The sequence below is a fragment of the Pituophis catenifer genome, unplaced genomic scaffold, assembly GCF_029215685.1.
Source record: "Pituophis catenifer annectens isolate HBS135680 unplaced genomic scaffold, rPitCat1.0.hap2 SCAF_1, whole genome shotgun sequence".
Lineage (NCBI taxonomy): Eukaryota > Metazoa > Chordata > Lepidosauria > Squamata > Colubridae > Pituophis > Pituophis catenifer.
In genome coordinates this window covers 163,122,695-163,137,330 of record NW_027256881.1, presented here as the reverse complement: position 1 = coordinate 163,137,330, position 14,636 = coordinate 163,122,695, and the positions used below count along the sequence as shown (strand labels likewise).

General features: G+C 40.1%; 1 protein-coding gene across 2 annotated transcripts in view; it reads left to right on the top strand.

Moving 5' to 3' along the window:
- POFUT2 (protein O-fucosyltransferase 2) overlaps window positions 1–8,998 on the top strand; it is a 30,084-nt gene extending 21,086 nt beyond the window's left edge. Inside the window, exons 8-9 of one of the 2 annotated variants that reach the window (XM_070956750.1) lie at window positions 3,294–3,417; window positions 6,982–8,998. In XM_070956750.1, the coding sequence (XP_070812851.1) occupies window positions 3,294–3,417; window positions 6,982–7,135 (278 nt within the window). In that variant the 3' untranslated portion in view covers window positions 7,136–8,998. The remainder of the gene's footprint in view (window positions 1–3,293; window positions 3,418–6,981) is intronic. The other variant, XM_070956751.1, reaches the window with a different exon arrangement.
- Window positions 8,999–14,636: the final 5,638 nt, after the last annotated feature.

Genomic DNA, 14,636 nt, shown 5'->3' with positions numbered 1-14,636 from the left:
TGTGGGGATTTGCCCAATTTGATCAATATCTGTGAAGACAGTTGCTAATATAAAGACCATCAGTCCACATTTCTCTTTATCATATCCAGTGGAATCAGGTCACATCCAGGTGCCACCTCCAGTTTCAGTTAGCCAATCAAATCCACCAGCTTGGCAAATTCAACTAATGCAAGTAGGTTTGTCAAATCATTGGATAAATTGCTAGCAGCATCAACCTTGCTGTCTAAGTTCTTGAAATATCTTTCCCATGTTTCTGGAAGAATAAAATTACATAATAGGAGCAAGCCTTCAATCAAACATACTAAGCATCAAAAAAGGGGAAGATTTCTTAGTCATAATAGCTTTGCAGAACTGGGACTGTGCTGCTTTCATGTTTTCTCTTTTTCATCACAGGAATTGTTCATATAGTGCCTTTTGTTTTAAGAGATCTTGGCCAGAAGAAGATTGTTTATTCAATCTATATATCTTAGCAGGTAGAAGTATCTTTGCCATCCTGCATTTTCTATAGTAGAAAAATTAGAGGGTGAGACCTAAAACATAAGTCCTATCTTTGAAAACAGGCAGAGTGCTGTAGTCATCAATCATGAAGTTTCACAAATACGTTTTTATACTCCGGTTTAAATGAATTCACTGATTCTTCTGAAAGTATTTGACTGTAAATTCACCACAAGTGTTGACATGTTCTTTGGCAGCCCTGTCCAAATGTACATACATTTTACCCCAGCAGATTCTCTGAGCAGAGTATAAATTGAAATAATATAGTCTCTTCATTCTCAGAAATAAAGAGAGAGAAAACAGCAAACTGTTGGCAAGAGCTGATTTCTATCAAAATAAATGGAAAACCAAATAAATGGATAAGCTGAAGGAGGGGAATGTTGTCTTTATTTGTTGTGTTTATATCCACAGTTACGGATATTGGCGATTGGCAAAAGAAAGCCCAGGACTGTATTGTTGAAAACATGCAGAAGTGGCCTTTATCTTAAAGTGGATAGATAGTGGCTAAGATGATGATCATGATCATGTTCATGATGATGATATCCACAGTTAACAGTGAGGAAATATGCTGCTAGTGGCTGTGCTTTGTTATATGCTCACTCCAACAATTGTTTTAGCTATTGAATGTATTTAAAAATGCATTGATGCTTTTCTTTATGTCCTACACTTGATAAATTGCAGCCTTCTTCAGCTGTGTTAATGTAAAGAAGTTTCATCCATGGACACCTGATGGTCACTCACATTCTATCTAGTCTTGTTTGATTTTATTTACCCTGTTTTCCCCAAAATAGGACATCCCCTGATAATAAGCCCAGTCGGGCTTTTGAGTGCATGGCAATAAAGCCAAGCGCTTATTTCAGGGTTCAAAAAAATATAAGACAGGGTCTTAATTCCGGGGAAACACGGAAATAAGTCATGAAAGGTTCACTGTCATGAAAGACTCTGTTAATTCTTATGGATTAATTTGTGAGAAATACCTCCTCATATTTATCAATTTAAGTAGCAAAGAGGAGCTTGTAAATGTAAGTGAAATTCACCTTGTGAAGAGAGGACTAGGAAAAAAGCTGAATTAGAATCCAGATTTTGGATGCAAATCTAAATGGCTTGTTTAGTTTTGCATACAATGACTATATAATCACTTTTGGTGCAACCACCTCTTTTCATTCAGCTGGTTCATTGCTTTGAAATGCTACCAGTGAAGGTTGTAAAATTCTTAAAACATTTGTGTTTGAATTAGGAGAATGTTCAAACAACTGCTATATGTTAGTCTGATAACTTACATCCTTTTCTCTTTGTAGTTCTGGATTATTTTCTTCCACAATTTGAGATTGTCAGTTTTTGTTTTAATATCATTCAAAGATATGAATATTTCAGTTTCTTCCATTAGAAAACATGCCATCCTTTACTACCTATTCTGTGTAGAAGTCATGGAGATACTGAGATTAGGAATATTTGAACCGCAGTGGCGCAGTGGTTAGAATGCAGTACTGCAGGCTACTTCTGCTGATCACCGGCTGCCAGTAGTTTGGCAAATCAAATCTCACCAGGCTCAAGGTTGACTCAGCCTTCCATCCTTCCAAGGTCGATAAAATGAGGACCCAGATTGTTGGGGGCAATATGCTGACTCTGTAAACTGCTTAGAGAGGGCTGGAAAGCACTGTGAAATGGTATATAGTAAGTCTAAGTGCTATTGCTATTGCTATTTGAAGCCAATAGCACACCTTCTTTACAATGCCCAGCTGCACCTCTTCTCCAATTTTGCACCAATGTGAGGGACCCTGTGGAGACTTGGTGGGGCAGGATGGGAGGGAGGGAGGTGGAGGTCAGTCATAAGGGTGAAACCACCCAAATTTTGTGCACATAACTGCAAGGGCACTACAGCTGCCATAAGTTTGAAACTGAATTATAAGTAGCTTTGGGGGACTCCATCATAACTTTGAATGGCTGCTAAGCAACTGGTCATAAATTGAGGATTACCTGTACAGTGGTGGGTTGCTCCCAGTTTGCACCGATTTGCAAGAACCGGTAGTAAAAATTTGTAGTAGTTCGGAGAACCGGTAATAACATTGGCTGGCCACACCCCCAAACCAGTCCCCGGCCCAGTCGCTACTCGCTTATCCCGCCCACCTCATCAGAGGCTCTTTTTTTTTTTAACTTTTAAAAGCATTTTTTCTACAACCTCTTTGGCCGAAAAAATGCTTTTAAAAGTAAAAAAAAAAAAAAAAAAGCCTCTGATGATCGTGCAGCTCAGCTGGGATCTCAGAGGCTTTTAAAAGCATTTTTTCTGCAACCCCTTGTTGTAGAAAGAATGCTTTTAAAAGTTAAAAAAAAAAAAGTTGGCCATGCCCACCCAGTCACATTACCCCCCACCAAGCCACACCCACAAAATAAGCCACGCCCACAGAATCGTTAGTAAAAAAAATTGGAACCCACCCCTGTACCTGTACCATATTTGTTAAGACAACATTTAGAGTCGTGTGTTCAAATATTCTTCCATAAGTACATCATTAGCCTTTTTTGGAACAGTCCAACTTTGTTATATCCATAGATCTTCATTGATTGAAAGGTTCCAAGCTTTAGCAATATAATTTTTAAAAAGCATTTAAAAAAAAGAAAAAGAAGAAAAAAGTATACATTATACAATGAAAAAGCGGGGGAAAATATTAATATAGAACTTTGCTGCATCATTTTCCTCTTATTTAAATCCTTAAATAAGCAAAAAGATGTTTGTTTTAATATAAGTAGAGATAAGATGAAATTTGCCACTTGAAAAATGTTGATTGAGTGTATTTTTCTAGAGGTTGAAGAATTAAAAGCACTTCTTCCAGAGATGGTGAGATTTGAACCTACTTGGGAGGAAATGGAGCTCTACAAAGATGGAGGAATAGCAATTATTGACCAATGGATATGTGCACATGCCAGGTATCTTCCTCCCCCCCTTTCTCACACATACACACATTTGTCCCAGCTGCTGCCATCTTGCAGTTGCATCTTGCATCTTGCACCCATGCAAGTATGAGCAGATAAACAGGTACCACTTCAGTGGGAAGGTAACAGAACTCCATGATATCATGCTGGCAACATAACCACAGACAAGTCTTTGGAGAGTGCTTATTTATTTATTTTGTTTATTAATTAAATTTCTATACCGCCCTTCTCCAAAAAGGACTCAGGGCGGTGCACAGCCAAAGTAAAAACAGAGCATACAAAATTTAAAAACAGTATTAAAATAATTAAATATTTTGGCCGTAAATTAAAACAACCCAATTTAAAATCAATTTAAAATTAAACTCAAGCCAGCCCAGCTAGTTGAAATAAATAGGTTTTCAGGGCCCGACGAAAAATCCGGAGGTCTGTTATTGTACATAACTCTGGGAGAAGGTTGTTCCAGAGGGTGGGCGCTGTCACAGAGAAGGCTCTCCCCCTGGGGGTCGCCAGCCAACATTGTCTGGTGGACGGCACCCTGAGGAGGCCCACTCTGTGCGAGCGTACTGGCCGGTGGGAGGCTATTGGTGGCAGAAGGCAGTCTCGTAAGTACCCCGGCCCTAAGTCATGGAGCGCTTTAAAGGTGGTCACCAACACCTTGAAGCGCACCCGGAAGACCACCGGGAGCCAGTGCAGCTCACGCAGGAGAGGTGTCACATGGGAGTGCCTCATCGCCCCCATAATCCCCCGCGCGGCCACGTTCTGGACCAGCTGGAGCCTCCGGGTGCACCCCAGGGGGAGCCCCATGTAGAGAATGTTGCAGTAGTCCAGGCGGGAAGTGACTAGTGCCTGAGTGACTGTGCGTAGAGAGTCCCGATCTAGAAAGGGACGCAACTGGCGTATCAGGCGAACCTGATAAAAAGCCCCCCTGGCCACGGCCGTCAAATGGTCTTCTAATGACAGCCGTGCATCCAGGAGGACGCCCAAGTTACGAGCCCTCTCCGTGGGGGCGAGTGATTCGCCCCCAATAGCCAGCGATGGCGTCAGCTGGCTATATCGGGACGCTGGAAGCCACAGCCACTCGGTCTTGGAGGGGTTGAGTCGGAGCCTGTTTCTCCCCATCCAGGCCCGCACGGCCTCCAGGCACTGGGACATCACTTCAAGGGCATCGTTGGGGTGGCCTGGGGTGGAGATGTATAGCTGCGTGTCATCAGCGTACTGATGGAACTCCACCCCGAAGCCACGGATGATCTCACCCAGCGGCTTTACATAAACGTTGAAAAGAAGGGGCGAGAGGACCGACCCTTGTGGCACCCCACAAGCAAGGTGCCTCGAGGTCGACCGCTGCCCCCCCCGTCAACACAGATTGCGACCGGTCAGAGAGGTAGGAGGAGAACCACCGCAGAACGGTGCCCCCAACCCCGCCAACCGGTGCAACATGATACCATGGTCGATGGTATCAAAAGCCGCTGAGAGGTCTAACAGGACCAGGATAGAGGAGCAACCCCTATCCCGAGCCCTCCAGAGATCATCCACCAACGCGACCAATGCCATTTCCGTGCTGTACCCAGGCCGGAAGCCAGACTGGAGCGGGTCTAGATAGACAGCTTCATCCAGGTACCGGGGAAGCTGTTGCGCTACCACACTCTCAACAATCTTCGCAACGAAGCGAAGGTTGGAGACTGGACAATAGTTAGCCAAAACAGCCGGATCCAGAGAGGGCTTCTTGAGGAGGGGCCTCACAACCGCTTCTTTCAAAGCAGCCGGCAGGACCCCCTCACTCAAAGAAGCGTTAACAATCTTCTGGAGCCAGCCTCGTGTCACCTCCCGGGAAGCCAGTACCAACCAGGAGGGACACGGGTCCAATAAACATGTGGTCGTGTTCAGCCGTCCCAGGACCCTGTCCATGTCCTCGGGAGCCACAGGATCGAACTCCCCCCAGATAACACTCTCAAGACCTGCCTCAGTCATCCCGTCCGGACATACCCAGTCAGAGGCCAGCCCTTCCCGAATCTGAGCGATTTTGTCATACAGATACTGCACAAACTCCTCAGCTCGGCCCTGCAAGGGGTTATCCTGCGCTTCCAGATAGAGGAGGGAGCGGGTCACCCTAAACAGGGCGGCCGGGCGATTATCTGATGACGCGATAAGAGCGGCAAAATAGCTAGATTTTGCCGCTTTTATCGCCACTAGGTAGTTCTTAATATGAGACCTCACCAGTGTTCGGTCGGATTCAGAGCGGCTGGTCCTCCAACTACTCTCCAGGTGTCTTTTCCGGCGCTTCATCTCCCTGAGCTCCTCGGAGAACCAAGGAGCTAGGTGAGTTCGGTGCCGGGTCAGAGGCCGCAAAGGCACGACACGGTCCAAGGCCCCGGCAGCCGCATTATCCCAGGCGGCCATCAGGTCCTCAGCCGAGTCATGAGCCAGAGTCTCAGGAAATGGCCCAAGCTCCATCTGGAACCTATCAGGATCCATCAGGCGCCTAGGGCGGAACCACCTGGTCGGTCCCGCCTCCCTGCGGCGGGGTGCAGCGGTTAGAAAGTCCAGTCGAAGGAGCGAGTGGTCAGACCATGACAAGGGTTCGATGACTATATCCCCTGTATCAAGGCCACTCGACCACTGACCAGAGACAAAAACTAAGTCCAGAATGTGTCCACCCGTGTGAGTGGGGTCATGAATTAACTGAGTAAGGTCCATGGCCGTCATGGAAGCCATGAACTCTCGAGCCACCTCAGACATTTCGCCGACAGATGGCAGGTTGAAATCCCCCATGACTAGAAGTCTGTGGGTACCAACCACCACCTCAGCTATGACGTTGAGCAGCTCGAGCAGGGCCGTTGCCACGCGGCAGGGAGCCAGGTACGTGATCAACAAGCCCATCTGTACTCCACGACCCCACTTCACAAAAGGACTCATATCCGGCTATCTGTGGAACAGTGGTCTCCCTCAGATCAAGACTTTCCTTTATAATAACCGCCACCCCCCCCCCCTGCCCCTGCCCTGAGCTGGCTCAATGCATTCCCCCCACCCTAGAGTTGGCAACAATTAGCAGGGTAAAATCCACAAGAGACTCCCTTACCTTATTCCTGGACTTTTACTGTATATAAGACTACAGATATACATTTGAAGACTACCCAGAAACAATCCAGAATGTGGTGGTCTGGGTGCTAACTGATACATACTAACCCCTGTACTTGTATTTGCTTGTTTCTACACTATCAGCTTTCCACAGGCTATTCAAAATGAGACTTCAGAGAGCATTTGAAGTAGGAATTGATACTCTTGGTTGTAGTGCTTTGATTCATTGTGATTGGTCTATTTATTTTTTTTTTAACATGGTCACTTTATTATTTTGTATTGATGGATATATGGATAAATCTAAAACGTATATATTTAGTAAGACTGAATTATTTTATTATTCGCATAGAATTAATGGGGTTACCCTGAGATAAAATGGGTGGCCAATAAATTTTACAAATAAATAAATAATGGATTATAGAAAACTGATAGCAAAATTTTTAGGAATATTTTTCTTTATCCATTGATATTTTCTCTTCACAGATATTTTATAGGAACCTCAGTCTCAACATTTTCTTTCCGCATTCATGAGGAAAGAGAAATTCTGGGATTTGACCCCAAAACAACTTATAACAGATTTTGTGGAGATGATGAGAAAACCTGTGAACAGCCAACTCACTGGAAAATTGAATATTAATATATTCAGTCAGTGGAACTACAGCTGCTACTTCACCAAAGAAATTAAAAAATTATTTTTGTGGAAAGAAATTGGTTTTAAATGTTTCCTTTTTTCACTGTTTCTGGTGATAAATGTGAATGGTGCTGCTGTAGCTTACTTCTTAAACTATTTACAGTGGTCAGTATTATGGTTGTGATTCAAAAAAACCCAAGATGTTCAATTTGCCTCTAATCAAACCTTCAGGTTGGACCAGAAGATCTAGTATTGCCTCTTAAAAGCCCTCAAATGGCATGGAAGCTTGGCTAGGCTGAATCTTTGGAACTACAGATCCGTGAACACTTTGCAAAACAGCCAAAGTCAGTCATGACTATGATCAAAGCAAAAAATACTTCAAGGATTCATACATTTCTAGTTTTAACTCTGTGGAGAAGTCACATGGATGTCTCCCATTTAAATCTGAACAGATAATATATTCTAATGCAATTAAATTGTTTCTAAAAGATTTTTGCTGGACCTAATTTTGTTTACAAAAATAAAAGGTTAGATATAACTAAATGAAGAGTGTAAGAACTTGCAATTCCACTTTATTTGTGAACTCGGAAGAAGGTACAAGGTGTATGTGGCTAAACAGAGGTTGGATGTCCTAGTCAAGTATTAAATTTAAATATTAAAGTGGTCTAAATTGGTCTCTCATTTATGTCATCTGCCGCAAGTTAATTTACTAAACTATACCTTGCTATCCATATTTGTCTCAGAAAATCAAATGTAAACTTACCAGTTTATTATGAATAACAGAATTGCTTCACCTTTGTATAAAAAAGATACATTCTTGGATAAAGTAGGCATTTTAGCTGGTATTATAAAAATAAGGTTATACCTTTTCATATCTGCAAATTGCAGTTATCTGCATCCATTTTCTAGTAATTTTAGCATTCTTTGTAATTTAGCACAAACAGAAAAAAGAAATTGACAAGGTACAAGAGGTCAACTGGGGCACTAGAATGAAAGCAAAATGAGTTTATGGACATTCCTTATCTGGATTTTGGGATTTTTTTAATCTGTATTGTAGGATAAGAACAGTTTTATCTTTCTAAAATATTATATTTCTGCAGACATTTTGCTATCAGGTAAGGTAATATCAGTGCAGGAAATATCTGCAGGGAAATAAGGTCAGAATACCAAGAACCCAACAGTTCATATTCTCTACTGTTGGAGTAAAATAGCAATCTTTCTCTCACTCTCATACTTTTCATGACCTTACTTATTCTTTGCTCACTGTTTCTCTTTTGTTAACTTACTACTAACTACAGAAGCAGATAATTGTCTTTATCAGGTAGTTGTCAGTATTTAACATGTCTTGGAATCTTCTTTAAAAGCAATAAGCAAACAGTGTCTTAATAATGCTGTGTCTATCTGCAAACTACTGTTTCTTGTCCTCTTTTCCAAACTCTTACTTAAAATGTGCCATAAATGAACATTTGCCAATAATAGAGACTTCCTAGTTATGAAAATATGCACTTGCTCTATTTTTTTTTCTTTCAGTTCTATTCTTGAAATACCACACTGTGTTTATGTTCATAAAAATTCAGAATTACAGGAAAAACATAGGAGCTGTGTTCAGCCCTGCAATGAGTGGGAGCAACTCTGAAATTCATGGAACCAATACTTTCCCCCAGCCTTCTTTGGCTCTATAATGTCAAATTGTTTTAATCAGGTAGGCAGAGATGACTTCAAACAATCAATCTGGCCTTTGCTTTCAAATTAGTACAAATAGAAAAAGGGCAGAAAGGGAAAGATTAAGAGTCACATGCATTACATGGAACATTTAAAGATAAGCTGGTGTGTTTACTTGTTTCTGTTTGTACTTCTTTCCAATGTAACGTGGTCTACAATAAAAAGTTTCTTCATAAATTTGTTGTCTTTCTGAATATTACAGATATAGTCTCTATAGAATCATAGTTTCAGACAACTAAATTCTTAGTTTATAGGTTGTATTTGCCTCTCCATACATACAGCTATTTTAATTTTCTGGCATCAATATTAAATGTTTATAGTTAGTAGCAACATTTGGAAGTGGGACCAACTTATGATTTGAAACAAAGCTTCAAAGTTCTTTAGTAAAGGTATTTTATGAATAGCTAATACGTGAAAAAATGTAGAAATACAAGGTGAAGAAGAGTTGAAAAATGGCATTATTATATAAAAGCATTTTTGCCATTTTTTGGCCCTCTTCCATTAAATATAGCTGCAGGAGTTGCTTTTAAATAGTGTTTGTTATTGCAGCTTCCCAATCATAGTTAGAACAATTAATGCCATCAAACCGAAGTCGGCACATTTGCTTTCCACAATTACAATGCATGCAATATTCACTGTATCTGCTCCTCAAAATGAGATGCTCTACAAGAAACAAGTATTTGTAGTTTCTCCTCTACATACAAATTCTCCACCTCTTCAGGACTCTATGCAAGACATTTTTGCTAGATAGTCTTCATCTGCTGATTTACAGCACATGGCACATTTCCCAGGTTTTCCACATTGTAACATGGTGATACTATATCAGATGCTAGGATGTTGGGTGTCTATAATGTTTTCAGTAGCACTCTTTCTCAGTAATAAAAAGTCAGCACCTCCTAGCAATCCTCTGGGCAGATAACTATTTCTACAATCTATGTAAGTTTTGTCCTTGCCTATGCTAAGTGCCTGATAATACCTGATTTGCTCTCTGCTCTGCTAATAGCTCCAAACCAGGGCTCCAAATTGATCAAAAAACTCCCAGAGATCATCCAATTAACCTGAATAGTGAGAAATTGAAATAAGAAAGCATGGATATTCCATATCCTCAGGGATGGTTCTAAAATTTTTTACTACCAGTTCTGTGTAGTGGCTTATTTTGTGGGTGTGGCTTGGTCATGTAATGGTGGGAGTGGCTTCATGGTCATGTGACTGGGTGGGCATGACCAACTCAATGTCACTCACGTCAAGGGGTCCCTTGCCTGTCCCCTCCCCTCCCAGCCATTCCTTGTCACACCCAGCCTCAACGTATCTATAGGTCTGTAAAAATGTTCACCTTTTTTCAACTTTATTATCTACATACTATAGATGTACTTTCATGGACCACTGAAAGGAGGAAATGGCTCACATGCTTTGCCCAAGAGTATGATAGGCAACAGGCTTTTAAGGGGCTGCCAGAAAGAATGTATAGGCAATGTATTTTCCAAAGCACCAGAAGGCAAAACAAGAAGCAATGGATGGAAACTGAACAAAGAGAGAAGTTAATTTTTCTCCTAAAACTAAGGAGAAACTTCCTGACAGTGAGAACCAATATAGGTGCAGAAATATTTCAGTCATAATTTCACATATAAAATAGCCATTCGTGCATATTGTTCAAAACAGTAATTAGTATTATGGCTGATGTTTGACAGCAAGCGTAAAAGTCAAAAATCACAAGAGTACTTCTTTCTCTGAATGTATACAAAACATCACATACCAGGAATAGCATATTAAGATGGACTTATGCAACCTGATGTACAAAATAAACACACATATTTATGCTCTGGACTATAGACATTGAATGCATGTAAATCCCTGAAAAATATGTGGTAGCCCTGGACAAAAGAAAGGCAGTAAAATCATTCTAGGTGTAGGGACAGTGTAAAATATTAACACATGATAAATAATGGAATAATTAAAAATAATAGCACAGAGTTTTCTCTCCCTCCCTCCCTTCCTCTCTCTCTCTCTCTCTCTCTCTCTCTCTCTTTCTCTGTCTTTTTGGGGGGAGGGTGTTTGGGCTATGACAGTTACTTTCAAAATTGTTACTGGATATTTCCTGTTACATGAAACTGCTAAAAGGCTTTTGCAGTCATATAATGCAACAAAACTTTTTTAATGGTAAAAGTAAACAGACAAATGAAGCTACTTCTAAATAACTATGTAAGAGAGGAATAAATCTTTTTCTGAAAATTACTGGTGCAAATACACAAAATTAGAGCTGTAATGTGAGGAAATATTATTTATAATAGAATTTTGGTGGAGGAAATAGAGTAGCAAGGAGATTGACACATTGAGAACTACATGAAAAGAACACGAATGTTCTTATCACAGTGTGATAAAGTCACTGTATATGAGTTGGGTAGCTATATAAATTTGTTTAATAAATACAATGGGAAAGGTCTTTGTACCTGGCACTAATTGGATTTTTTATCTCCCTTTTATTCTGAGACATAATGGACTAATTGTACACTGTAACTAAATTACAGAAGAGAATGTAGTATATATACCAAAAATAATTCAATAACAATTTAATCTGATACATTGTGTTAAGTGATGTAGGGCTTGATCTAATTTCAGGCAAGTTCAAGCCTCTGTTAAGAGATACCTGCGTCCTCTCTCCCTTCCTTCCTCTTTTTCTTTCTCTTTCTTTCTCTCTTTGTCTCTCTCTCTCTCTTTCTTTCTTTCTTTCTTTCTCCCTCTCTTTTTCCTTTCTCCCTTTCTGTGAAGAACCCCAGAAGGTCTTTGGTAGGAGGAAGAAAAGCCAGACGTTTTGAAACTCAGAATATGCCCATTGATCATCTAGCATTCTTGGAGCTCCACTATTGATTAGCTTAGCTTGAGCAAGGATAGCTAGTAGCCACTTACAATAAGCTCTCAATTGAAGCTCAGTGCACGTGGGGATCCCCAAACAGTGAGGAAAAACGTTTTGTAGCTTAGCCTGAGCAATGATAGTTAGTGTAGACACTTACAATAAGTAAGTTATTTGTACAACTTGGGACAACAAAGAACTACTGCATCCTCTTGCCTACAGAAGAACAATCCAGCGGGTGGGTTAAATTAAGAGTGAATAAGTGGATCAGAATTATCCAATTATTTTTCATGTTTAAGGAAGGACAAAACTCAGCCTCCCGTTTTTTTTAGTCCAGAACCTTGATCATCACAGCAAACTACTTAAGCCTTTGGTCAGATCCAGCACAATCTTTTAATTGTGTTCTTAGAAATGGGAGAAGTTACTGGAATCTCAGAAGTTATAAAGTTTATTTCCTGGCTATTATTCCATTAGAAGTTATTTTCTAATGCTGCTAACATTAAACTAAATTATCAAATGTGAAATATGATACTTGTTTTATTCCAGACATTTTTTAAAAAATTCCAACAGCAAGTATCACTTCCAGTCTCCATTCAGACTGCACAAATACTAAATTTCAATTTTATTCTCTGAGCACCTAATTTCCAAAACATTTGCCTGACAAAAGTCTACAATGCTGGAAAAGATGGAAGAAAAAAAAAGGTGCATGGACTCAGTTATAATGGTGATGGATGTACAACTGAAATCTTTGAAAGACTGGATTGGGAGACAGACTGTCCTAGACAACATCTGTCTATATACTTGCCAAGAGTCAATACTGACCTAATGGTACATAATCAGTCAAAGTATTGGGGTAATACTGCTTATTGCAGGACAATTTTGTTGCCCTACTTATTGTTACTTTTTAACTCACTCAGTGATTATTGCTATCACAGTAGTTTGTCCTTAACTTAATATACTTGCATTCCACCATTCATTGTAGTATCATTTGTCTCCATGATTTGAGTTGTAGCATAAGTTCACAAGACACATTACTTAACTAGTGTCATAAATTCTTCCAGCATCTGCATGTTTTAGTACAAGTTATATCTAGCAGTCTCAAGCTAATTATTCTGATAGCAGTCTCATCCATCATGTTTTATTCATGCTCTGTCTTAAATGTTAAAATGTTACTTTTATTCCACTCATAATAGAGACAGCAGTACATACCAGGGGTGGGTTCTATTTACCTTTAATACCGGTTCGCAATATTGACCTACAAAGTTTTAACCTTACCTCATCTTCCATGATTCCTGAATTTGGATCATACTGGAGGGTGGGACTGAAACTATTACTTCATTTTACTATTAAAATAAAAATTATGAAGTTTTAAATCTAAAAAAATCATAGGTTCTATCTTCATCTCTTTTTTTTATAATATACTTTATTAAATTTTCCATTATAAAAGAAAATGTACAATCTCTACCTCCTTCAGAGGCACAGTGTTTATACATATTAAACCGATCCAGACAGGATGGTGATTATTCAAATATGGTTCAACTCAGGAGAGCATACAAATCCCTACTGAAAAACAAGAAAAGTGGCTATAACACCAGGATGTGGAAAGAGGTAGAAATGGCAGCGAAATCCCAATTCCCTATGATCTTTTGGCATAAGATAGCCGGTATATTAAAACAACGTTCCCCATTTATGGACACTGATATATCAGCAGTAAAATGGGAGAAGCACTATCTTGCTTTATTTGATGGTAACAATACAACAAATGTCTTGCAATTGGATATCCTCCAGCAAGAATTAAGGAAATGTCGGGAATGGACACCAGTTACCCCTACCGAAGTTAAGCATATAATTCAATCCTTAAAGGCCGGGAAGGCCCCTGGAGAGGACTTGTTGCCTCCTGAACTCTTTAGGTCCAACATTGACTTTTGGGTACCGGTGCTGGTAGCACTGTTTACTTATATCGATAAAGTAGGGATAATCCCTGAAGGGTGGAGGTTAGCTATAGTTTTTCCAATTTTTAAGAAAGGTGACAGAGCTGCCCCATCCAACTACCGACAAATCACTCTTCTTAATATAATTTCAAAAATGTATACGAAACATCTCCTAAATAAAATAGAGGACTGGAGCTTGGATAAGGAAATTCTGGCAAATGAGCAGGCAGGTTTTAGATCAGGTAGGTCTACCATAGACAATTGTTTTGTCCTTTCCCACTTAATTAATAAATTTATTTATTTATAAATAAATAAATAGGGGAAAAAGCTGTATACCGCCTTTATTGACCTTACTGCTGCTTTTGATTCTATAGATAGGAACCACTTGTGGAGGAAACTACAAGTTATGGGGATGGACCCCAGACTTATTTTGTTGATCAGGATTCTCTATACTAATATGGCAATTAGAGTCAGATATGCAGCAAATGGGGCCTCAACAAACAGCATACCGACAACTAGAGGAGTGAGGCAGGGCTGCCTGCTGGGCCCTACTCTTTTTAACCTTTATATAAATGATATCCCAGCGCAGCTGGATGATCTTCTGACGCACAGCCCCCAAATAGGCTCTAGATTTATTAACGTATTAATGTATGCCGATGACTTAGTGTTGTTTTCTAGAACCCAAATAGGAATGAGGAGACTTCTTGACAAGCTCACACGTTACTGTACTGCAAACCACTTGACTATAAATGTAGCTAAATCCAAAGTTTTAGTCTTTGGCAATAAGAATAAAAAGCACAATTGGCAGATTAATGACACAAAAATTGAGCAAGTTACCCAATATACTTATCTCGGAATTGTTTTTTCCAGTGCAGGAGGTTGGACTCCACACCATCAATACCTTTCTCAAAAGGTCAGAGCAGGAGCAAGCCTTGTATCCAAATTAAGTAAACGAATCCAACCAACCTCCATTTTACCTCTTCGTAAAGTCTTTCAGGCTAAACTT